General features: G+C 53.5%; 1 protein-coding gene across 3 annotated transcripts in view; it reads left to right on the top strand.

Moving 5' to 3' along the window:
* The window catches only part of Gse1 (Gse1 coiled-coil protein), a 365,720-nt gene that overhangs the window by 122,568 nt on the left and 219,123 nt on the right, over window positions 1-24,029 (top strand). For 2 of the 3 annotated variants that reach the window (XM_052166225.1, XM_052166226.1), the window contains exon 2: window positions 14,327-14,516. In XM_052166225.1, the coding sequence (XP_052022185.1) occupies window positions 14,327-14,516 (190 nt within the window). Of the gene's footprint in view, window positions 1-2,884; window positions 2,958-14,326; window positions 14,517-24,029 lie in introns of those variants that run through there. The other variant, XM_052166235.1, reaches the window with a different exon arrangement.

The following is a 24,029-nucleotide window of genomic DNA, read 5'->3' as shown; positions in this document are numbered from 1 at the left end:
ACTGCCAGCCAGGGCCACCACCCTGCTGTCCCCTGGCCTTTACTCTCAGAGGAGCATGGGCTGGCTGAGGGGCATCCTACTGTGTACAGGAGCACATCGTAAGCCTGCGATGCTTGGCTAAGCGCTTGGTAACCTTGCATTGGTCTGTTCTGGGTCCACCCAGGGGTTTAGTCATCCAAGTTTCCAGCATGGTACATAGTGTTCCTCCTTCCTGAGGGGCATGCTGGCCTTGAGCCCAGGGGGACCCAAGGCTAGCCCCCATGTCACACATCAAAGCACACAGCAGATCCGGCCCGACCCTTCCTACTGTGTCCATCAGAGAAGCCCGCTCCCACTCTTCTGCCTTTTTTTTGTTCAGCCCGGACTCACGTCAGCCAATCATTCCCTCAGATCTTTTCAGGGAAGACGGCAGTGAATGGGGACAAAAATTGCTGTCGTCTGGCTGCGTCTCTAGTGTTAGCTGCTTCCCTGGAATGGGAGGGAGCGAGGGTGTGGGTTCCTCCCAATCTTTTCTTTCTTCTTCCTTTAAAAAAAAAATGAGTCTGGCTGGGTTGGGACTCAGTGGTGGATTGATTGCGCAGCCCAGGGGAAGCCCTGGGTTCTACATTCTCAGCACAAAGAAAAGAAAGGAAAAGCTCTCGTGCTGTTTGCTGGTCACTAGGAGCCTCTGCCACTCACTGTCTCTTTGGCTTTGTTCTGCTTTGAGACAGGGTCTGTCAGTGAAGCCCCCGCTGGCCTGGGACTCATGATCCTCCTGCTTCAGCCTCTCCGTTAGATTCATCGTTGTCTTGAGACACCTGTGTCGGGAGACCAGCCAGCCTTGATCCTGTCACTCTGTGACTCAGGAAGTGGGGAGGACTAGAGTTCGAGGGGAGCCTTCCCTCAGGGCCGAGTATGAGTCTCCATCTCAGGACAATAGCAAAGACAGTGCTAGCCACCTTGTGGATGCTTGTCTTTAAGAAACTTTTTTTTTATGACATTGATATTTCATATTTTGCGTGTGTTCGTGCATACATGACATGGCACACACGTGGAAGCCAGGGGACAACTTGTGGGAGTCAGTTATCTCTTCTACCAAGTGGGTTCCAGGGATTGAACTCAGGCCTTGAGGCTTGGCTGCAAGCGCCTTCACCACTGAGCCCACTTGTATCCCCCTGATGCCTTTATTTCAGTTCCTCAGGAAAAAACAGCAGACCGTGGTTTGTCTATCTTCCCATTCGGGGTAGCAGGCAGCTGGCACAGGGCATGGCATGGCTGGCAGGGTCTGCCCAGCAAGACCAGGTTCACCTCAAGGCTCTGAGGGAGAACTGAAGAGGCTTCTTGTCATGAGGTGGGACATAGTGTCCCTACTCCCAGAGGTGACTGGGTGAGTTCAGAACGGCTGTTTCTAACTCAGGCATCCCAGGCCAGGGGCCTCCTGGGCAGGGTAACAGTGAAAGGGGAGGGCGCAGAGGACACGGCTGTCAGTCCAAGGGAGCACCACTCAACCCGGAGTCCCCCTGGGGTGGTGATAATGGATGTATGAGTGCTTCACGGGCCTCTGTGGGGACGGAGTGACTTAGACACACAGCGTGTGAGGCCATCAGGGCAGGCGGTGAGCAGAACTCACCTCAGCCAATGGGCATTCCATTGCCGTTGAATTTATGAACATGTGCGAGCACAGACAGACAGACAGACAGACACACACACACACACACACACACACACACACACACGTTTTTGACCCTGGGACAAAGAACTGAGGTGCATATTTTACATACCAAAGCAGACTTGTCCTCCAGGTTCTCCCAGAATCCTTCAGGCCCTACCTGGCATATCCTTCCCCCAACCCTCAACTTTCCAGCACAGGGGCTGCTGCTTTTCCCCAGAGGGTCTTCACAATCCAGACATTCATTCTCTCTCTCTCTCTCTCTCTCTCTCTCTCTCTCTCTCTCTCCCTCTCCCCCTCCCTCCCTCTTCTTCCTCCTCCTCCTTAGCTCTCTATGCATGTGCCTCTTTCTCTTTCTCTCTCTCCCTCCCCTACATACCCCCCTTCCTCATGGTGACTTCCCTGGCCTTGGTCCTTGGGGCTGGTGAACTCACCCACCTGAGAGCAGCTTCCCAATAGACCTGCCTTTAATACAATCTAATCTGGTTTAAATTGGCTCAATTCACCAGCTCAATTCATGTACATGTGCACACACACCACACACACACACACATACACACACACGTTGGCCAAGCCTACAGGCTTCAGACCATGAGCCTTTATGGGCAGATTCAGCCCAGGGTGCTCAGCCCAGGGTCCTCTGCGCCTCCCATTGTTCACATGAGCTTTGGGCTTCACACCCAGGGCCTCACAACAGAGGCTGGTAATTGGCTCATCAGCCTGACTGCAATGATGTGGTCTCCTGGACCACCCAGAACCCGGGACACATCTTGGCCTCCCTGGACACTGACTTGCTGTGTCCCCTGTGATGACGGGCAGCTGCGCAGGTGAGATGGGGGTGGATGCCCAAGACAGCTTTCCACTGCCACCTTCCCCTGCACTGCAGGGGCTCCCAGCAGCCACCGGGTGGATGCCATGGTCCCTGTGGAGCTGTTTGCTGTGACTGTCACCCTGTTTCCACGAGCCTGTGACAGGCGCCCTGCCCCGGCGTGCATCCCGACGTGTTTTCAAAGGGTGTAATTTCTATCAGCTTCAATTAGAGCTATTTTTATTTTTTGTCACCCCGAGGAACCTCCCTGTGGTTCAACTGCCACTTCTCACCGTTACATTCCTTGCAAGGGAAAGGAGAAAAATTAATAGTCCCCTGATCACTCTGCTGATGGCTGTCAGCACTTGATGAACTGTCTGCCCTGGGTGGCGCTCCGCCGGTTCCACAGCAATTGTGTTATGGGCATGGGGGAATAGGACCCCAGATGGGGGCTTTGGCAAGCCTCCAAGCCCACTCTCCCCTCTTCTTAGCACCTGCCAGGTGAGTCCCCAATCCCTGGTCTCTGTGTAACCCTGGGGTGCACTAGGGCTGGCATCAGTCGTCTTTCTGCTGTGTGTAGTTTTGTGGGTTGTTAGCCATCTCTGAACCACTTCTGAATGGGAAACACTTCCCAAGAGTCCGCTCTTAGTAAGCAACTCTGAAACTGGCCTGGGGCAAGCAGAGATAAGAATCCACACTGGGGAGCCCTGAAGTGGGGTGCAGCTTGGCTGAGGGCCAGCAAATAAGACAAGGCACAAGCACTTGGGACAGGAGGGGATGCCCTCTCCTTGGCCTGGAGGGAGAAGGACCGCTGGGAAGGAAGCCCAGGGCCAGCAAGCCGCTGAGCTTGGGAACAGGCCTCCCCGCCGCCCCGCCGCCCCGCCTCTTACTGGGCTTCTAGGATGCTGAGTCTGAGGACCGGCGGCTAACAGCTTAGACTCCCTGAGGAGCCCAGCAGTGCCAGCTGCAGACCTCTGATATCAAGAGGCCTTGAGTTCTGTCTGGTAAGAAAAACAAGACCCCAGAGGGCACAGCCTGTAGTTTCCCATTTGCACAGCCCGCTGGGAATGAAGAGTCAGAACAGAAGGAAGGCTGTGGCGGTGGGATGCTCTGTGTCTTAACTGGGGCTGGGAATAGGAGCCCTTGTAAGGGGTGAGTGAAACCATGGAGGGTTAAGCAAGCACACACGTTCAGAGCCTGACCTGAAGGTCTGAGCAAGAGTCTGTAGGATGCCACTGTCCTACCCTGTGTGACAGGCGCTGTAGACGGCTACGTGGTGCAACCAGGGAGGACTGAAGGGCACATGGTGGATCTTCCTCATTGCCCACACCTGAAACGCACTCAGCAGCAGTCGTTAGGTTTCAAAAACAGCGAACGCTGGGGTTGGGAGACGGCACAGCAGGCAAGAACACTTGCTGTGCAAACAGGAGGATCTGAATTGCGATTAAAAAAATAATAAAGCACTCACCCGCAACCTCTGTGGTGGTGGTGGGGGAGGACAGCTGGGGCTTGATGGCTGTCGGCTGAGCTCCAGGGTTAGAGAGACCCTCTCTCAAAGTAATAAGGTAGAGAGGGATAGAGCAGAGTGACTGGTGTCCTGCGATGCCTGTGCCCACAGGAGCATATAAAATGCACACACAGACATACATGCACACATGCATGCATGCACAAGCACACACAAGTGCACACCCATGAACACATGCATGCATTTGCATGTACATGCATACATGGCACAGATGTACAAGCATATACATTCATGAATAAACAAATGCACATATGGACACATGCAGGCAAGCACACATGCAAACATTTGCACATACATGCTTCCATGCACACATGCACAAGCACATACACAAGTGCACACACATGAATACATACATGCATAAACAAGTATGCACGCATGTACATGCATATCAGATCATGTATCTCTGTGACTCAGAGCATTTCCAGGGCACTGGTTCACTCCTCACGAGAGGCCCCTGGGCTGAGGAGGCCTTCCATTGTTGCCCAATAGCTTCCCCTCGATGTAGGCATCTGCACTGCAGCTCTGACATGTCCCTGCTGGGGTTCCCTTGGCTCCTAAACACTGTTCTCCATCCCTGAAAACAGCTCTTCCTGTGCCTCAGATGTGCCTCTTCCCTGTGCTACACTGGGGATGCTGGGTCAGACCCTGAGATTACAGAGTACTGTTCAGAGGGGGATGGTAGTCTGAAACCCCAGAATCTATGCTCCTGGGATATTGTGAGTGGGGTAGTACCCGTCTCGACTGAGGACGGGACCTAAGGACAGAGTCCAGATCTCACTGAGGATGGCTGGGATATTTGGGGGCAAGGAGCAGGACCATTGTGGGTAGAGGCTTATGATAGTGGCTGGCAGCCTGCCTGGGAGCCTGGCCCACAAGCTTGGTGGGGCCCTTCTGTGGAGTCACGGCAGGAACAGTTACTTAGAAAACAGTATGGTAGGAAGGCTGGTCTGTGTTGAGCTCTGCAGGACTATGTTCCTGTGGCCCAGGTGTGTGTGTGTGTGTGTATGTGTCGGGGGAGAAGCATGTGGGTTCACATTAGAGTGAGTCTGTTCTCCTGCATCCTCTTGGGGTGCACAGACAGATGCAGGTATCTCGAGGCTGCAGGGGCTTCTTGCATCATTGTAGTGTCTCCCTGCTCAGCTTCTGTCCGTGTCGAGGCCTGGCCACTCCTACACAGACCAGGTGTCCTCCCCACCCTGCTGTCTGCCCTCCTCGCACTTCCTTCAGACCAGCTAGCAAACACTGAGCTTCCCACTCCCACTCATATTTGGACATCTGGCCCAGCCAGCGTTCCTGCTCTGTAAGGCCAGTAACTGTTAACTGTTCCACTGGCTGCCAAATCTGTCTGAAGCACAATGCTGGGCACATAGTGGGTGCTAATAAAGCAGTTGGGAACTGGGTGGATGGACTAAGTGGTGGGTGGGTAGATGGACTGTAGGATAGTTTGGACGGGTGGATAGGCGGGCAGGTAGATAGATGTGCAGGTGGATGGGTGTCTACATAGGTGGATGGACAGAAAGAAGGGTGACTTATGTGACAAGGAGCTACCTTGGCAACTCACATGGCTCTTGGATGTCCCCAGAGGATCAGAACACTGGAAACACACTTGGTCATGGCCAGGGATGGCTTTTCAGAAAGATCTCCTGGCTCACATGTGGCAGGGCTTTCGGGGACAGTATGACCAGAGCCCAGCGGTGGGCAATGGACAGTGGGGACCCTTCGGAGTGGAAGCTGGTCCCCTAGGGACCAGGGACCTGGGTGTAAGTAACTGGGCTTTGTCAGTTACTTTCTCAGACACTGGGAGTGTCCTGTGCCTGCTGGCAGGGGGACGCAGCTGGTGAGCTGCCTATTTTCTGTTTATCCTAGCCTCAGTTTCTCCATGTAGATCACGGCGTGGTCACACTTCCTGCTGGACCACGCAGCAGAATCACTGCATGGCTCCCTGCCTGGGCCCCCTGTGCTCCTGCCCCTTTTTCCAGGCACTCAGATGGATGGCTGCTGAGCCTGATGGTGGAGGTGTCCCCTGCATCCTCTTGACCTTCTGTTGTCCCCAAGGCTGGTGGATTTGACGCCTCCTCTTCCAGCCTCTGAGTGATGGGGAAGAGACCCCCAGCTGCGCTGCTTGCCAAGCGGGTGTCTGTGCCCGCCCCAGCCCCAGCCCCAGCCCCAGCCCCAGCCGGAGCTGCAGCCGGAGCGCCCCTAATTGCCAGCACAGATGTGGAAGCCACCAGCCTCCCCTGTGCGCTCGGCTGTGCCGTGTGCTTAATTAGCCCCTGATTACTCATTTGCTGGGTGCCGTGTGTATTCCATATCTAATAACTTTCCAATTACGCCCGGCCGCTGCGCTCGCACTAACCCTTTAGCTGTCTGCTGGTCGGGGACTGTGTGTGCAGCAGTGCAGTGCTCTGGGCTGAAGCCTCTCCCTCCCTTTAGTGCAGGATCTGGCGTTCTCTGCCTGCATTATGGAGTCATCACAGGGAGGCAAGGGCATCCGACGGTGCTTCCGAGCCTCTGACATGCCATCTTGCGAGTCCCACCGGAGTTGGGCGATTGCAGTTTCTAAGGATGGCACAGCCATGGTAGAGTGGGGTGGGTAAAGGACTGGGGCTCCCGAGGACAGAGCTGGCCCGTATCTCCATTGTTGGCAGCTGGCACCGGCCCTGTGGCCTGCAGGCTGGCAGTGGTGACATGAGGGGTAGAGTGACCCTTTACCCCATCTTGGCTTCTTTTTCATACCTGGCTTCTCCTGAGCCGAGGGAGGGTGGCACAGTGCCCTTCTGTGCCATGTGTCCCCCACTGTGATTCTTTGTCCCCTGTCTCAGCATCCTGGCCTTGCTCTGGAGGGAAACCAGCTGCAGCTTCATGGCAATTTCCACCCCACTCCCTGCCCCATTGTCTAGAATACAAGCAGGAGCCCTGGTTGGGCGTGGGTTCTGCTGGCATTTTGAACACCCGACAGAGCACACAGTCTCTCCTGGATTCACAGCTCTGACCTCAAACGTCCAGATAACCTTGGGGAGCTGGCCTGGCTTCTGTGCTTCAGTTTCCTCTGCTGCAGGTGTGTGTGTGTGTGTGTGTGTGTGTGTGTGTGTGTGTGTGTGTGTTGACTAGCTGAGCTCAGACAGGTACTCCTTCAAGTCCATGACTTTCCCTATGTGTATGCCCTGGACTGTCAGGATTAGCCTGGTCACAGACTACCAGTACCACCAAGACTGGGAGCAGTTGAGTCTCCCTAGATTCCACTGTCCCTCTTGGAGGTAGCACCTTCTGTTTTCCCTTCTGAACTGCAAAAGAATAGAGTCCTGGGGGCTGGAGAGATGGCTCAGCAGTTAAGAGCACTGACTGCTCTTCCTGAGGTCCTGAGTTCAATTCCCAGCAATCACATGGTGGCTCACAACCATTTGTAATGGGGTCTGGTGCCCTCCTCTGGTGTGTCTGAAGAGAGCAATGGTGGTGTACTCATATGCATACAATAAATAAATCTAGAAAGAAAGAAAGAAAGAAAGAAAGAAAGAAAGAAAGAAAGAAAGAAAGAAAGAAAGAAAGAAAGAAAGAAAGAAAAAAAGAGCAGGGTGGTGGTGGTGCACGCCTTTAATCCCAGCACTTGGGAGGCAGAGGCAGGTGGATTTCTGAGGTCGAGGCCAGCCTGGTCTACAGAGTGAGTTTCAGGACAGCCAGGGCTAAATAGAGAAACCCTGTCTTGAAAAAGAAAAAAACAAAACAAAACAAAAACCAGAATGGAGCCCTGGAGGAGGTGCCACAGTACCGAGCTCTCCCAGTAGGGAGGATGGCTTAGGCCCAGCCCCAGGCAGGCTGAGAGATGGACTCTAGCCCGGAACCAGGAGGAAGAAGAACAGCTCCAGTAACAGAGTTAGCGTTTGACCCCAGTGTCTTGCTTGGCTGCCTCCAGGCTGCTTCGGGGCCTCAGCTTGAAGCCTGTTCTTAGAGATGCATGGTTGGTTTGCTAGACACGGAGGGACAGGAAGACTGATGCTAACTGAGAAAGGGTGACACAAGAGGTCCCACGTGACAACTCCATTAATGTGAAATTTCCCCAGTAGGAGAGCATATAAAGGCAGAATGGAGCAATGGCTGCAAGGCTGAGGAGGGGGCAGGCGGCGGGGGGAGAAAGGGAGGGGGGAGGGGAACAGAGAGAAGACTGACTTCCAGGAGTTTGGGGGAATGGAAGGAGGCTTCAGGCGTGTCCCCAGGGTTAGCTGGATAAAATGTTCTAACAGAATACAACTCCACAAATTTTCAAAAAGCCATTAACTCAAAGTATTTATTTATATTACATGTATTTAGTGTAGGGGGCACACGCGTGTGCCACGTATGCTTGCAGAGATGGGCAGACAAGTTGAAGAAGTCAGTCCTCTCTCTGTCTCTCTCTCTTTCTGTTTCTCTCTCTGTTTCCTCTCTCTTTCTGTCTCTCTTTGTGTGTCTCTGTCTCTCTCTGTGTGTCTCTGTGTCTTTGTCTCTCTGTCTCTCTTTCTCTCCTTCTGCTGTGGGTTCTGGGAATTGAACTCAGATCATCAGCATTGGCAGTAAGTACCTCTACCAGCTAAGCCCCAGAACTGCAGAACTTAAATACTTGCTGCTGATGTTCAATCCCCAACCCTGAAAAAAAGATTCGATAAATTGTATAGTATATAAATTTATTTTGATAAAACTTAAGATAAAAGAGATTCCCAATGTAGAGACCTTGTGAGCTGATAAAAATTACTTACCTAGGATTGGGTCTTTTATAGAACACACATACACGGGCACATACATGCACAGTATGCATATACATGCATACAAACACATACATGTGCATACATGCAGACATATATGCAATAAACATGCACAAATGTGCAACAGTCATGCACCACATGCATATACACACATGCACACACATGCACACACATGCCCGGCATCCTTTTCGACAGGGATACGATGTTTGTATCTTCCCTCCCCTCCTGACTTTTTTTGGTACAACATTCTCAAAACCCACGTGAGTTCCCTGGAGAAAGAAGGATGATGTGAGATTCCATGAGGGACTTGGGGGGCAGGCTGTGAACCCATTTTTATCTTGGAGAGCCATTAGAAATGTCCTTCTTGGGCCCTAGCTACTAAGGGACTAATGCTGACACAGCAGCTCTGCCTGTGAGGTTCAGGGACCATGGCCTTTATCCAGCCAGCCACTCAAAGCCAGGGATCCCTCGTGGGTGGCTCTGTGGTGCTGTGATTGCCAGGGTGCCCTGTGGGAGGACAATAGTGCGTGCTCCAGGCATTATAGCATGTTACACAAAGACAGAGGGTAACCAAGGCAGAGAGGAGACCAGATAGGTGGCCCAGGGATGCTTTCTGCTAGGAGTCGTGTTCAGTCCGGCTATGGGAGGCAGAGCAAGGATGGCTTTCAGTTCAGTTGAGATCCCTTCTTTTGGGGATGGGGGCGGGGTGGGGTGTGGTGGGGTGGGGGTGGGGCTCAGCATGTGGTAATCTACAGCCCTTCCACACACACTCATGGATTCTCATCAGCCTGGCATGAGGGAGGAATGAAACGCCCTCACTTCCAGCAACAGTTCGTGTACCATAGCAAGAAGAGCTAGACCAGAAGAGGGACTGGCACGTGGCCCCCTTGATCCAGGCTCACATTGCTGGGTAGACAGCAGGACCCAGTTACATGTGGTTCCAGAGCTTGGCACTTGGCAGTGCAGGCAGCCATCCCACACAGGCCCTGATGTCAGGACAGAGTGCTGTTGTGATCAGCCCCTTTCCAGCCGCTCTGGACATGTGTACTCTCTGGTCTCTAGTCTCTGTCCCCAGATGGGCCTCGCTGGGGGACTCGGGAGCTCTGTGTGTGACTTTGAGACATACAGCACAGCTCCAGAGCCCTCCCTTACATCCCAACCTGTATGCAAATCATTTCTCAGTTGTCAATGTTTCCTAACAAAAAGCAAAGAGGATGCAGCTTGTAAAGGCAGCAGCAGATGCTTCCAGAAGCACATGAGATAGAAGGCGGGGCTGGCATCCTGCAGCCATGTCTGCTTAGCACTCTAATTTGGTTCAGGGTCTTGCCCTGTGGGGTGGCTCATGGCACCCTGAGAAAGAGCATATGTCTGTGCTCCTAGACCCTTTGTTACAGTAACACACAGTAGACCTGCTGCCCCACAGGGCCCCACTTCTAGGAAAAGCTCACCAGCATGCCTGTCCCTGGCATCTGGGATGGGTGGTTGGTTAGATAGGTAGGTGGGAAGGGGGATGGATTGATGGATGGGTGACTGATGGTGGATGGATGAAGGATAGATGGATGGATGAGTGGTGGATGGATCAATGACAGATGGACTGGTGGATGGATAGATGGATAACAGATGGAGTGAACAGGTGGATGCTAGGTAGGTGAATGGTGGTTAGCGGATAGATGGGTAGATGGAAGAATGGACTGGATAGAGTGGTAGATGGAGTGTTAGGGTTTCCTAGAGGAATAGAATGGATAGCATGTGAGCATGCGCACACACAAACACACATATGTGAGCATATAAGACATGCATACATATACCACACACATACACCATATATGCACATACCACACATATACAAACACATACATACAAATATATACACATACATACATAGATAGATACATACATACATACACACATACACATAAACACATATACCATACACACATATATGTACATAGACACATATGCACATACACACATACACACCATACACAGACACACATATGCATGCATAGACACACATATACATGCACACATACACACACCACACACACATATATATATGCATACACACATAAATATATACACACACCACACACACATACATACACACATATACACACATACACACAGACACACAAACACACACACACACACACACAAGGTGGGTTGTTAATTAGAGTGCCTTACAGGCTGTGGTCCAGCTAGTCCAACAATGGTCACCGACTAACAGAAAGCGCAAGAATCCAGGCATTGTTCAGCCCATAAGGCTGGATGTCTCAGCTGGTTTTCCGTCTGTGTTGGAATACTGGAGAAACAGGCTCTAATGGCAGTGAACCGGGAGTGAGGGGGGCAAGCAGGCAAAAGGCAAATGCTTGCTTCCTTCTTCCGCGTCCTTTATATGGGGCCGCCACTGGGGGGTGTGGTGCAGATTTAAGGTGGATTTTCTCACTTAAATATTACTCAAATAACTCAGTCAAGACCAGTCCCTTAGAGGTGTACCTGGCCATGGGGTCTTAGGCGTGGTCAGGCTGACAACCAAGAATAGTCATCACGGATGGATAGATGGAGGATAATGGGTGGATAGACAGATGGGTGGGTGGATGGATTGATGGATGATTGGATGGATAGGTGGATGGGTGGATGGATGGACAGATGGATAGAAAGGATGGGTGGATGGATCAATGGATGGGTAGATGTATGTATGTATGTGTAGGTGGATTGATAGATGGATGGACAGACAGATGGGTGAGATGGTTGGATGGATGTGTGTGTGTATGTGTGTGTGTATGTGTGTGTGTGTGTGGGTGTGTATTGTAGGTGGGTGGGTGGGTGGGTAGATAGATGGGTGGGTGAATAGATAGATGGGTGGATGGATGGGTGTGTGAATAGAAGATGGGTGGATGGATGGGTGGACAGATGAACGGATGGATAGATGGAATGGGTATGTGGGTGTGTGGGTGGGTAGGTGGATGGGTGAATGGATAGACAGATGGATAGATGGGATGGTGAATGGATAGCTTGTGGCTGGGTGGGTGAGTGGGTAGGGGAACAGATAAGGGACTGGTGCAGAGGTATGGATTAAAGCTGTGCCCAGTCACGTGGCTCTTGATGTGATATCTCCCACACCCAAGTTACTGTCCTTCCCTGCCAAACCCTACTCCCCTTGAAGGCCAAGCTCAGAGCCCACCTGCTCCAGGAAGCCCTTCTGGGTCTCCCAGCTCTTGAGGAGACCCTGCCCCACCCCCAGCCTCTGCAGCACTGACCCTGTACTCTGTCCCTGCCCGTGACTCTCACCTCCCGTCTGCTGCTCTGTTTAAAAGCTCCGTCCTCCTGTTGCTTCATAGCTGACTGAGGTCACAGACAAGTACTTCAAGGTTCAAAGCCCCAGTTACTGTGCAAGTTCAGACTGGTCAGAGAGTCGCTGTGCCAACTCCCTGGTAAGGGGGTGGCGGGAAGGACCGTGTGATTCCGCGTAAAGGCTTGGACTGAGGCCAGTGCATAGTAGGTATTCAGCAGTGAATTCTTTTTGCCTTGTTCTCTGCTAGACACGGTACCAACTGCCATTTTTACACCCACAGCCCCTTCCTAAGGGTGCCAAGTGTCACCCAGATACTTTTCCCTGGCAGCAGAACCCTGCTGCTTCCTCTACTCCAGGAGAAAAAGTGGGTCACAGGTATGGAACAAGAAGTACAGGGCGTTCACAATTCTCTGCTTCCCGCCAGCCCATGTCCAGAGGGGCTATCACAGGGACACTACCCGATTTGACCCATAAGCCTGCCCTGAAAGCAGGAGCCCCTGGCTAGCAGTATAGCATTCTGCCCCTGCCTCGTGGATGTGGCAACCCCGCGTCTGTCTTTCTTTAGTTTTGCCCTGATAGAATTTTCCACGGTGGTTTAGAACAAGATTGTGAAGCAGCCAAAGCCCCCTGCAGGGTAGGGCCCCAATCTGTGCTCAGGGGACCCTGCCACAGTGATAGACTCACCCCAGGTCCCAAGGACTGAATAAATGAATGAAGAAATGATGTGCATGGCCTGTAACGCGGGGCCTCCTGGCTCCAGCCTGCATGCCTGCCGTGGAGTTTGCGGGGGCTGTGGCTGGGCAGCGTCTCCATATGGATGCTATAAATTAAAGCCGTTCCAGGAAACAGCACAGTAAATTCATCTGCCTCTTGCCTGCGGGGCTGGTGGGGGCTGCGCTCGCCTCAGGAACTCTGAACATCCGTCTCACTTAGGGGCCTACTCCTATGGAACTAAGCCCTGGGAGGAAAAAAATTGAAAAAAAAAATAAAAATAACTGGATGAACAGAAAATGACTTCTTATCAGCCCTGCACTCTCAGTGGGGAAGAAGGAGAGTTACCAGCCTGGGCCTGGCTCCCTGTGGTCCAAAGGGCCTCGCAGAGGCTGAGCTGGCCCCAGCTGCCCACTTAGACCTGGGAAGCCCCCCAGCCTGGGCTGACCCTGCCTGTGGCTTTTCTCCTTCTCTGAGGCCACTTCCCAAACTTCAGTTTTCCCAGTCTTGAAAAGGGGGTGGGGCACAGGCAGAAAGAAGTGTATCTGGTGGTGGTGGTGGTGGTGGTCGTGGTAGTCGTGGTGGTGGTAGTGGTGGTGGTGGTGGGTAGGGGTTGTTAGAAGGGTGATGGCCAGGTAGGTACTGGGATGTGGTAGTTGCAACCATTTGTATCTGGGAGGTGAGAAGGTTCTAAGGTGGATATGAGGTGTGTGGGATGGCTCTGTGGTAACTGGTGAATTTTGTATTGAATATGTATGTCCACAAGTTTTACACATGTGGGAAAGGGTCCGCAACAGATGGGTAACATCTGGGTAGCATGCCAGTCGTTGTGCCCAACAGCCTGGAGTGAGATGTGGGAACTCCACAGAGGTGTGCTGACACCTAGGGTATCTGGTTTCAAAAGGCACCTACCATGCCTGTGTTCTCTCTGATTCCCATGATTGCAGGGACTTAGAAATGTATAAAACCCGTTCGTTGTGTGAGGAAGTGAGCCCTGGCGAATGAATGCTCTAAGGGGAATGAAGCTAAGCAGTAGCTCCCTCAAAGACCCTAAGGATGGTGTCCCCGGTTTCCTGAACCGTCTCCAGTCACCCGGTGCAGTGGGGAAGACCACCCATGCCTCACATTCACAACAGGATTGGATAGGTGCCACCTGGTCTCGAAGAGAGGTTTCCCCAACGGACTTGGAGAAATGGCACCCCCCCCCTAATCTGTGGGGTGTGGCTGAGAGGGCCATCCCAGCTTCCCAAGCTGAACACCAGGGTCCTGTGATACAGGGCACGGTGACATACAGACATCCCCGGGGACAGGGTGCGTAAGGCTGAGCACGTCTCTCCTGGCCCCATCTTAAACCCTCACCAGGGTGGCTGTCAGAAGCTAGGGGCTTCTGTGTCAAGATGTCAAGAGAGGGACACACATAGTTTCACAGTGTCCGGTGTCAGCCTGAGGTTCCTGGGCAAACAATGAGAGTCCACAATCTTCGCTGTCATGTCCGCTCAGCTGAAACTGCTGACAGGGAGAGGTCAGGCCACAGTGAGGAGGAAACAGAAAGACGGCTCAAGGCCCCTCTCCTTCCTGACTCGTTTGTCTTCTTCTTTCCTTACAGGTTACATCAGCTCCTCTGGAGGCACCTGCAATTGTCCACGCTCCTGCACCAGAGCCTGAGCTACAACTGGTGCCCCCCACAGACAGTCTATCCAGGGGCGCCAGGACTACCCAGGACCCGCTGCCAGTGTCGAGCCAGCAGAGCAGCCGGGACAGCTGGGATGGGGACGGCATAGACCTCACAGTCACAGGTAGAGGAATGTTTCGCGTCTCTCCACATGGGCTGAGCCTGAGCCAGCCGTTGGGCTGCGGCTCTGGAGGCTGAGTTGGGACAGTGAGTTCAGAGCTGGGTGCCACCTCATGTCCTTGGCATGTTAGGGCTCGAGTCTGCGTCCTGGGGTATGGAGAATTATCTTCATGCTCTGTGATGAATTTGCCTATGCTGTTGACTGTTCATTCATATTTGTAAATGTCACCACCGCAAACACAAGTCTGCAGGTAGTTTTCAGGGAAAGCGGGTATGAGGACCAACTGACCTGGTTGCCTGTGAAGGCTTCTGTAGTGCTGGGCCAGCGGGCATGAGGATGGCTGTGTTGAGGCTTCTCAGGTAGATGGCTTCATATCCCCCGGTCGCTGTTCGGTGGCTTTCAAGGAAACCGTGGCCAGGGTGGCCCTTCCTGAGCCCATCAGTCACTTGTAGGCTCCTGAGGCCTTCACTGTAGGTTCTGAAGATGCAGTGAACACTTGTATCCTCAGAGTCTCTTCTGAAGGTCCTGGGGATGCTTGTGGGACCACCATAGGTTGTGCAAGACTCCCTGGAGGAGGCTGTGCTAGGGAGGACCTCTAAGAACCTGGTTCATACTGTGCCTGGAAAGGAGTGGAGACTCAGGGGCCCTCTGAGCCTCTGAAGTGATAGAGACCTGCAGCATAGCTTGTTAGAGAACACGGGGCTGAGGAAGGCGACGTGCAGACCAGAGATCACGTGATTCAGTGCGTTGGGTCACTATGGGCCCAGGCTTGGATCTGGGGTATTCATTCATCTTTCAATTCCAGTCTCCTTTCTTCTGTGAGATGGATGCAGTCCTCAGGGTGACATGACAGATCTAGTGCTCATGCCTTGGGGGCTTTAGGGGCTTCAGATACTGGCAGGTGTGCATAGGGTGGCCATACAGAAAAGAGGGGGTGCAGGGTAGATGCTGCCAGAGACTAGAACCCCTTCCCCCATCCCTGCTTTCACACTCATCCAACATGCTCAGAACCTTACATCTGTGAACTGCCGTGGCAGAGCGTGGGCCTGGCTTCCACAGCCTATGACATCTGGTACCAAGGGAAACGTTTTGTGTGGGCCTCGGCACTTAGCCCTGCTGGCTTCCCCAGGTCAGTAGGCAGAATGCTACGCTTGTGTGGGCAGCACCTCCCTTAGCACCCCCTTTAGTTTCACAGGCATGCTCTGGGGAAGCCAGGGTGCTCTGAATTGACATGAGCCCTCCCAAGGGCCAGGACACCCCTTTCCAGATTGGAACTTGAAAGCACGCTTGTCTCTGCATTTCCCATGCACCCCTCCAGGGAAAGTCTACCTGAGATGTGTCTGTGGGAGCCCAAGAATGCTCCTGGTAAGGGGCAGGCCAACCCCTCATGGAGGTCTACAGGAGAGCCAGCCAGTGTGTAGGGAGAGGTGCACCCCAGGCTCTGGGCTAAGGGACCTTTAGCAATACTCTGTCTCCCCAACTAAGTCTGAGATGTGCCAGGTGGCTGGTAGTCCATAGTCTTCTGTGACACCCAGGCAAGCAGAAGCTTGTGTTTGTGTTTCTGTGTCCTGCTTCATGTCAGCAGAACCATGTGCAATGGTCTCGGAGAGCCCGAGGTGCCCACCTGCCACACAGCAGTGGTGGGGTACTGGAGTTTGAACCCTGTATTTGGCTTCTACAGCCTGCTTTGACTCTGATCCAGAAAGTTCCAGGTCGTAAGTTTTGAGGGTGACATTTCAATTTCCAGTAAGGAGCCCTGTTTGGAGCTTTTGGGGACAGGGGTTATCACTTCTGGGTCCCTGAAGGTGACTCCTGGGTAACTACAACCTGACTCACTATGAAGGCTGCACTGGGTGGGGGAGCGGGAGAGGAGGTAGGGGCAGTGCTCCCTGAGAGTCAGGAAGCCAAGGTACACGGTCAGGGGGACAGCCCTGCTGTCTGAGCAAGACAGAGCTTGGGGGCCAGGTCAGTAGACAAAGAAGACTGGCTGGCAGTCCTGCCCTGCAGTGACAGGTTGGGCAGGGCACTAGGGGCCTCCGTCTGCCAGCTGCTCCCACCAGGATGGATGGCCCAGGGCAGCTTCTAGCAGAAAAGGCCAGGAGCACGGCCTACAGTCAGGTCCCACGGGGGCAGCTGCACTGCTCAGAATCTGATGGTGACTGATGGATTATCATACACCTGCCACCTCGCATCCAGCAGCGGGCGGCGTGGCTCACACCAGCTGTGCACTGTGTGCCTGCGGCAGAGGCCGGTCACATGGGCTGTGGAGATGGGCCACATGTGGTGCACGTGCATAGATACACACAGAGGTTGTAGATCGATCAGAACCTCCCCTCCACAGACCAAAGAGATATAGCACCAATACGTATACACGTAAATACAGGTGCTCAACCGTATGGGACAGACGTGGACATGTGTACACACACATGGGTTTGTACCAACATGCATGGATACACCGACACAGGTGCATACATGCAAATACCAAGATGTGAAGACTACAGAACACAGAGAAAGAAATGGGCCTCACAGACTCGCCAGCACCGAAACATTTGCATAGTGTGTGTGTGGAAATCAGCCCTCCTGGCAGGTATATATATGCACAGGCCTCATGACTGTATCATGTGCGTGCGTGCACAGACATGGTCTAGACCCTGTACTCCACAGTAGTCATCTATGCCAACATCCGTTCATACCCACAGGTGATAACACATCTGAAACACACAGGGGTGCATACACAGACTCCACACAAGCATGCAGACCCTTGCTCTCAGGACACACTCACACACACACACACACACACACACACTTTCCCCATCTTTTTAGAACTTAGCCACAGGGAAGCCTCTCGGGGTCCCAGCTGCCGTGGCTTCAGCCCCAGTTCTGACTTGCGCAGCCCTCTCTGGGGATGGCTGGTCAGGGCAAGAAGGGACCATCTACTCTCTGACAGGGCTGTAAACACCTCAGCCAGCTGTTGTGTTCCTCAACTCAGCTTCCCTGAAAGCTTTCTCTATATGGAGCTAGTTGGGGAGAGGCCTGGGCTTGACCAGGGCTCCCAGGAATTCTTGTGCAAAGCAGTGACTTTGGAGCCATTGGGTTCTGCCCGCCAGGATCCCAGGGTTTATAGGGTTTGTTGTCACTTAGGGAACAGGGCCATCTCTACATCAGGGATGCAATTGTCTGTGGCGAAGCTTCCGGGTGGCTCACCAGGCAAACTTTGTGTGGGCAGTGCCGACTCAGAGGCGCCACACGAGGAGAGCCACGTCTGGTTGTCGGCCCGGTTCTGGCCCGTGGGGGAGTGGACCAGCACCTGCCAGGCACCTTGGGTCCACTTCTCCACCCTGTGAGGACAGGGTGGGCCGAGCCACAGTTCCTTTAGCAAACAAGGCCCTAAGGAACCTTAGCCTGCTGTGCCGTCCCTTCTGCAGAGAAGGGTGTCGTTTGGAGTTTGGGTGGGCAACCTTCCCTGCAGTGTGCGGACACTTGGCTCTCTCAATAGCCTCGAGCCTCTCGTTAGAACAAGAGCCATTTTACAGAAGGAAGCTGACGAGGCGGGAGAGGGCTCTCAAAGCAGTTGTCCTTGTGCTGAGGAAAGGCTCCTTGGAGTGGAAGCGATCCTACACGCTCTGCAATAACCGGAAGGAGATGGCTTAGTGTCACGGTGGGTCTGTGCCTTAGCCTTGAGTTACAAACTGAAGGACCCGCCCCCACCCCCACCCCCATGCCTCAGCTGCTCCGACTGCAGAATAGCCACCGTGAAATGAGGCCGTCCATCTGAGTCAGCGTCAGGGGCGTGACACAAACGCTAAGACTCGGTGATAGCTGCCAGGCAAGGTTGTGTAGGTTACACACTCTACAACAGCCGTATGTGTCATTCTCGTCTCTGGATGTCCTTCCCGCGTGGCTGTGGCAGTGGCCACCTGCCCTGTTAGACAGATGACGGCTTTGCATGTCCTTTTTGGGTTGTGCAGCACTCTCTCCTGTGGCGAGTTTCTCTCATCAGCAGAGACAGTAGAAGCCGCTGTCCCCACTGGTGAGCTGAGCTGCGTGTGCCCAAAGCCATGGCTGGCCACTCTGGTCCCAGTCCCTCCCTTTCTCAGCTGCATGTCAGCATCATGATAGTGGTCAGACCAGGCATGTGTACCCCCCCCCCATGGGGTTTCATGAGCCCTAACCCAAGAGAACTGGGGCTTAGCTGTGCACATAAAATGGCTACCAGGGTTCGTGGCCGCATTCCCACCCTGTCCACATGCCAGCATCCTCGAGATACAGTGGATAGCAGAAGACCTCACATCCTCACCGCACACAGATCAAAGCCTGGCTGTCGCATACTGGTTTGCCCACAGGCACTGTTACTCCCTGTGTCCCACACCTCACAAAAGCTGCTTATAAGCGGGGGGAAGGGTTTCCTCAGCTCACGGTTGGTTCCAGACTACAGTGGCGGGGCAGGAGCAGGAGCCATGTGGCATCTGCTGTCAGGAAGCAGAGGGGAGGAAGCGTCTGCGTGGCTCCCTCCCTCCCTCCCTCCCTTGTATCCAGTCCGGGAACCCACATTCAGGTGGGGTCTCCCTTGGTTACTCAACCCAATCTAGAAAATCCCTCACAGCCGTGCCCGGAGGTTTATCTAGTAGGTGATTCAAGATCCGGACAAGCTGACAGGCAGTATTAACCATCACTTACCGCCATTGGGAAGGAAAGCGCCTCCCTTGTGGGTGGGTCAGTGACCAGAGATGCTGTGTAGAGGTATCCAGCCATAGCACCATCTCTTGCTGCATAGCTTTTGTTGCTTAAAGGCTCCTCCCATCTCTCCTCTTGTAGGCTATCACCTGGCCTGCCCCACCCAGAAATGTCAACTTACTGTGGCTGCTGTGATAAATCTTGAGCTGGGCATAACACACATACACACGCACACACACACATACACATACATACACACACACACACACACACACACAAGCACACTATGCGTGCACACACACACCTGTGATTCCCACACTGGGGAGGTTGAGGCAGGAACATCACCTGGACTATATAGCCTCATCCAGGTCTCACTGAGGGAATCCAAGATGGACAGGGTCAGTTTCTGAGAGGCTACAGGGAAAGCCTGGTCCTCCTTCTGGTCTTCCTTCTAGAACGTTCCTTGGCTTTCGACCCCGCCCATGTCTGTCTTCAGGGCCTGCAGTGCAGAACAGCCATCATCATGGTTGACCCTCTCCTCCCTGACTCGTCTACCATAATCTCTCTGTGGCTGACCTGGGACAACCCTGCTGCTAACCTGTCTCTCAGGCGGCGGCCGCTGCTGCAGCCTGCACCCAGTGGTGACAGGAACAGACAGATGTGGTGAGGGATGCTCTGCTGTGGAGGTCCTGCTCGGGTGACAGGGTTCTTCAGGTCCCTATGCTGCTGGCTTTGCCTTTAAGACCTTGGTGCTCCCTCCCCAGCAGCCCCTTGGAAGGACCTGGAAAGCAGGAGGGCCCTCGCTGCCACAGCTGTGAAATGTGCTATGATATGACTGTTGACGGTATCTGAAGACAAGAGAGGCTGCGTAGAGCTCTGTCTCTCTGTCTCTGCACCAGGCAGCCACTCTCCTTGGCAGTATGTCTCGGGCTCTGGGACTTTGAGCCTTGAGCCTTGGGCCTAGGTCCTGCCTAGGCTACTAAGGCCCCGTTTCCTGGTTCTGAGGTTTCCTCTGGGACTCCCACTGTCCTCAGTCCCTGAGCTGCTCTGCAGCAGGGAGTGGGATCTGGCCTTGTAGCACTTTGTAGCCAGCACCTGGCTTCCTTGGGGGCGACATTGTCAGGCCTCTGTTGGGGGACATCTCTTGTCAGGACCCTGTGGAGGACACTCCTTACCTGGCCCCCTCCATACCCTTCAGATGCAGGCTGGGTTTGAGGTTCCTCAGGGCTTCCCGCTGCTTTTGTAACCTATCCGTCTGTCTGTCTGTCTGTATCTGCCTGTCTGTCTTCCTATCTCCTGCCTACTTCCCTCTGGGAACAGCACTGTGTCAAGCCCTCTTTGTGCCATCTGCCTACCTCAAGACTGACTCCACATCTTCTTTGTCCCTGAGGGGTGGGTGGGGTGACCCTAGGTTCAGGGACTCCTGAGAACACAGATTCTGAGAGACAGGTTTCCCTGCGCTGAGCTGCAGCCGTGGAGAGGGTTTCTGGGTGCTGGGGCTGTGTGTAGTAGATGTGACTCTGGGACCATGCGTTGCTAGAAGCGGATGTTCACAAGGGGACGCTCGTTCCGACTGCCATTCCCACCCCATCCCCCCTTTTCCTCCTGTCATGTGTACGGTATGTGCCCGGGATGTGGGCATCTTCACACGCATGGATCTGGGCTTGCTGTGTTCTAAAACCTGGCTCTACTGAGCTTCCGGTATAAGCCAGATGTCGTCTCTTGCTTTAGTTTCCCGTCTGTGCCACAAGGATGCTGTCTGGCCTATCTTAGGATTTCTATCCCTGTGATAAATTGCCGACGGAAAGCAACTTGAGAGGGGGCGGGAATTTACAGCTCCAGGAACAATCCATTGAAGGAAGCCATGGCAGGAACCTGGAGGCAGGACGTGAAGGAGAAGCGGCAGAGGAAAGCTGTTAACTGGTTGTGGCTTTCTCAGTCTGCTTTCTTAGAGAATCCAGAATCACCTGCCTAGGGGCGGTACCACCCACAGTGGGCTGGACCCTTGCACATCAATCATCAGTCAAGAAAATGCCTCATAGACTTGCCCACGGACCATCTGATGAAGGGGCCTTCTCAGTTCCCCTTTCTAGACAACTGGAGCTAGTGTCAAGCTGACTGAAAATTCACTAGCACACTGAGCAGTAGAAGGCAGGAGGCGGCCTCATCTAAAGTGTACCGTGACTCCAGCACACAGAACGGAGGCTCGGGCTTGTCACAGGCAACTCTGCCTCTTCCCCTTCTTTGTCAGAAAAAATGGGCTCTGGCGGAGGCTGCCTCTATTGCCAGCAAGGCTGGGAGGGTACTCAGCTGGCAGAATGCCCACAGCAGCGTGTGGAGAGCCAAGTGTGGTGACACCGGGCACAGACAGACTTGCCTATGGCTGGGGAGCCACAGCTGCTCTGGGGAGGGGGGTTGCAGAGGGGGCCACAGCTCCCTGCACATCGCCCCCAGTACACTCCCCTGCAGCAGGACCTCCTGGGCACCTGTCCTACACCTCACTGTGCCGTCCTCTCCCGTGGGCGCTACCAGTGGTGCTGGGATCCAATGCCTGGCTCCCACTTGCAGTGATTTTTATCTTCTTGGGAACATCTCATAATGCCAGAAACATGGCTTGCAAGTCAGGGCAGGAAGTCTAGAGACCTCTGAAGGCACAGGCAGTAAAGAGGCCTTTTTACCCAGAGAGAGAAGGCCTGGGGTCTCTCTGAACACAGTGGGGCGCACAGGACGCAGGCAGAGACCGGCCGCCCTCCCGCCCTCTTTCTCCTCCCCCCTTCTCATCCCCCCTTCCTGTTTTAGCAGACATTTTGTTCTGACTCAGGGTCTGCCCATGGAGCCCAGGCCAGCCTGGAACTCTCCATCCTCCTGCCCTAGCCTCGGGAGAGCTAAGATGGCAGGCAAGTGCCACCCTGCTCAGCTGGGCCTGCATTCAAATGAGCACAGCGACCTTGGGATGTTCGCTGCAGGACTTTGGGAAACGCTGTCCTCTTGTCAGTGTCCTTAGCACCAGTGTCTGATGTCCTCCGTTGTGCCTCTTTCCTCTTATTTTTTTTTTTTTAAGAATTATTTATTTATGTGTGTGAGTACACTGTAGCTGTCTTCAGACACACCACAAGAGGATATCAGATTCCTTTACAGATGGTTGTGAGCCACCATATGGTTGCTGGGATATGAACTCAGGACCTCTGGAAGAGCAGTCAGTGCTCTTAACCTCTAATCCATCTCTCCAGCACCCCCTTTCTCTTTTTAAAAATTGTTTTGTTGTTGTTTTTTGTTTTTGTTTTTGTTTTTTGTTTTTCGAGACAGGGTTTCTCTGTGTAGCCCGGGCTGTCCTGGAACTCACTCTGTAGACCAGGCTGGCCTCAAACTCAGAAATCCACCTGCCTCTGCCTCCCAAGTGCTGGGATTACAGGCGAGCGCCACCACCACCCGGCTATTTTGTTGTTTTGAGTCGGGGTCTCATGCTGAAGCCCAAGCTGGTCTTGAACTCGTAACCCCCACTGCAGCAGTCTCCTAGTGCAGAGACTGCAGGCCCGTGTCCTTATCCCTGGGGGGTCTGCCTTCCTACCCACTGGGATATACTGTCTTTTCGACACTTCCTTGGCTGGTGTGTGACTGTGTGTGTTTGCCACCAGTTTCAGCTTAGAGAAAACAAAGAGGAAAGGGTATTTAGTGTGGGCAGCGGGAAATGGTAACCCAAGTGTTGGCCCAGACCCAGTGCCTTCCTGATGGCTTGTCATCAGGGCAGACCTGTGCCTGGTGTGCCGTGGCCCAGAAGTGCCCCCACCAACTGGAAATTCTACCCCAGAAGGTTGGAGATAGAAATTTTCAGTGAGAAAGATAGATTGAGGGATGGAGGGATGGATCAGTGGTTAAGAGCACTGACTGCTCTTCCAGAGGTTCTGAGTTCAAATCCCAGCAACCATGGAATCCGATGCCCTCCTCTGATGTGTCTGAAGATAGCTACAGTGTACTCACATACATAAAATCAGTAAGTAATTCTTAAAGAAAAGGAAAAGAGTGAGAGGCTTGGGTTGTGGGGTGGGCTCAGTTAGCATGAGGGCCTGAATTCTGTTCCTAGCACCCATGTAAAAGCTGAGTGTGTTGGTTCACACCTGTGATCCCTGAATTGCAGACGGGCGGGCAGGGGGTAGGGGGGATGTGGCCCCCGAGGCTTGCCGGCCAGCCTAGGTCAGTCAGTGTGTTCCAGACCAATAAGAGACCCTGTCTTCAAAACCAAGATAATGACTGAAGACATCCGACATCAGAGCCTGACCTACACACACGTGTGCACCCGCCCCTGCATCTCCACACAAGCACAGAAACATACACAAAGACCATGCTCAGTGCTGGGTGGGCAGAGGTGACGCACACCTTTAATCCCAGCACTCGGGAGGCAGAGGCAGGTGGATTTCTGAGTTCGAGGCCAGCCTGGTCTACAGAGTGAGTTCCAGGATATCCAGGGCTACACAGAGAAACCCTGTCTCGAAAAACCAAACAAACAAACAAGACCATGCTCGGAGCCACTGTGACTTTTGCCGGCCCTGTGGGTGAAGAGTCATGGGGCCCTAAGGAGGCAATATTGTAAGCAGCTGGCCCACCCTGTGAAGGTCACGTATGTGTGACCTTTCCTGGCTCCTGGGGGTTATTCCAAGCATACAGCCTTTGACAACTGCTCACGGGGTTGCAGCCTCTCTCTCCAGCTCCATTCCCATCGGAGATGCTAATCCTTCCTGTTTGTGGGTCTCTTACCGCCACATCATGTGTGTGCATGCGTGCGTGCATGTGTGTGTGTGTGTGTGTGTGTGTCTGTGCATGTATGTGTGTGTGTGCATGTATGTT

Source organism: Apodemus sylvaticus, chromosome 21 (genome assembly GCF_947179515.1).
Source record: "Apodemus sylvaticus chromosome 21, mApoSyl1.1, whole genome shotgun sequence".
NCBI classification, from domain to species: Eukaryota; Metazoa; Chordata; class Mammalia; order Rodentia; family Muridae; genus Apodemus; species Apodemus sylvaticus.
Note: the sequence above shows the minus strand (reverse complement) of the source record. Positions and strands in the feature narration are given on the sequence as shown.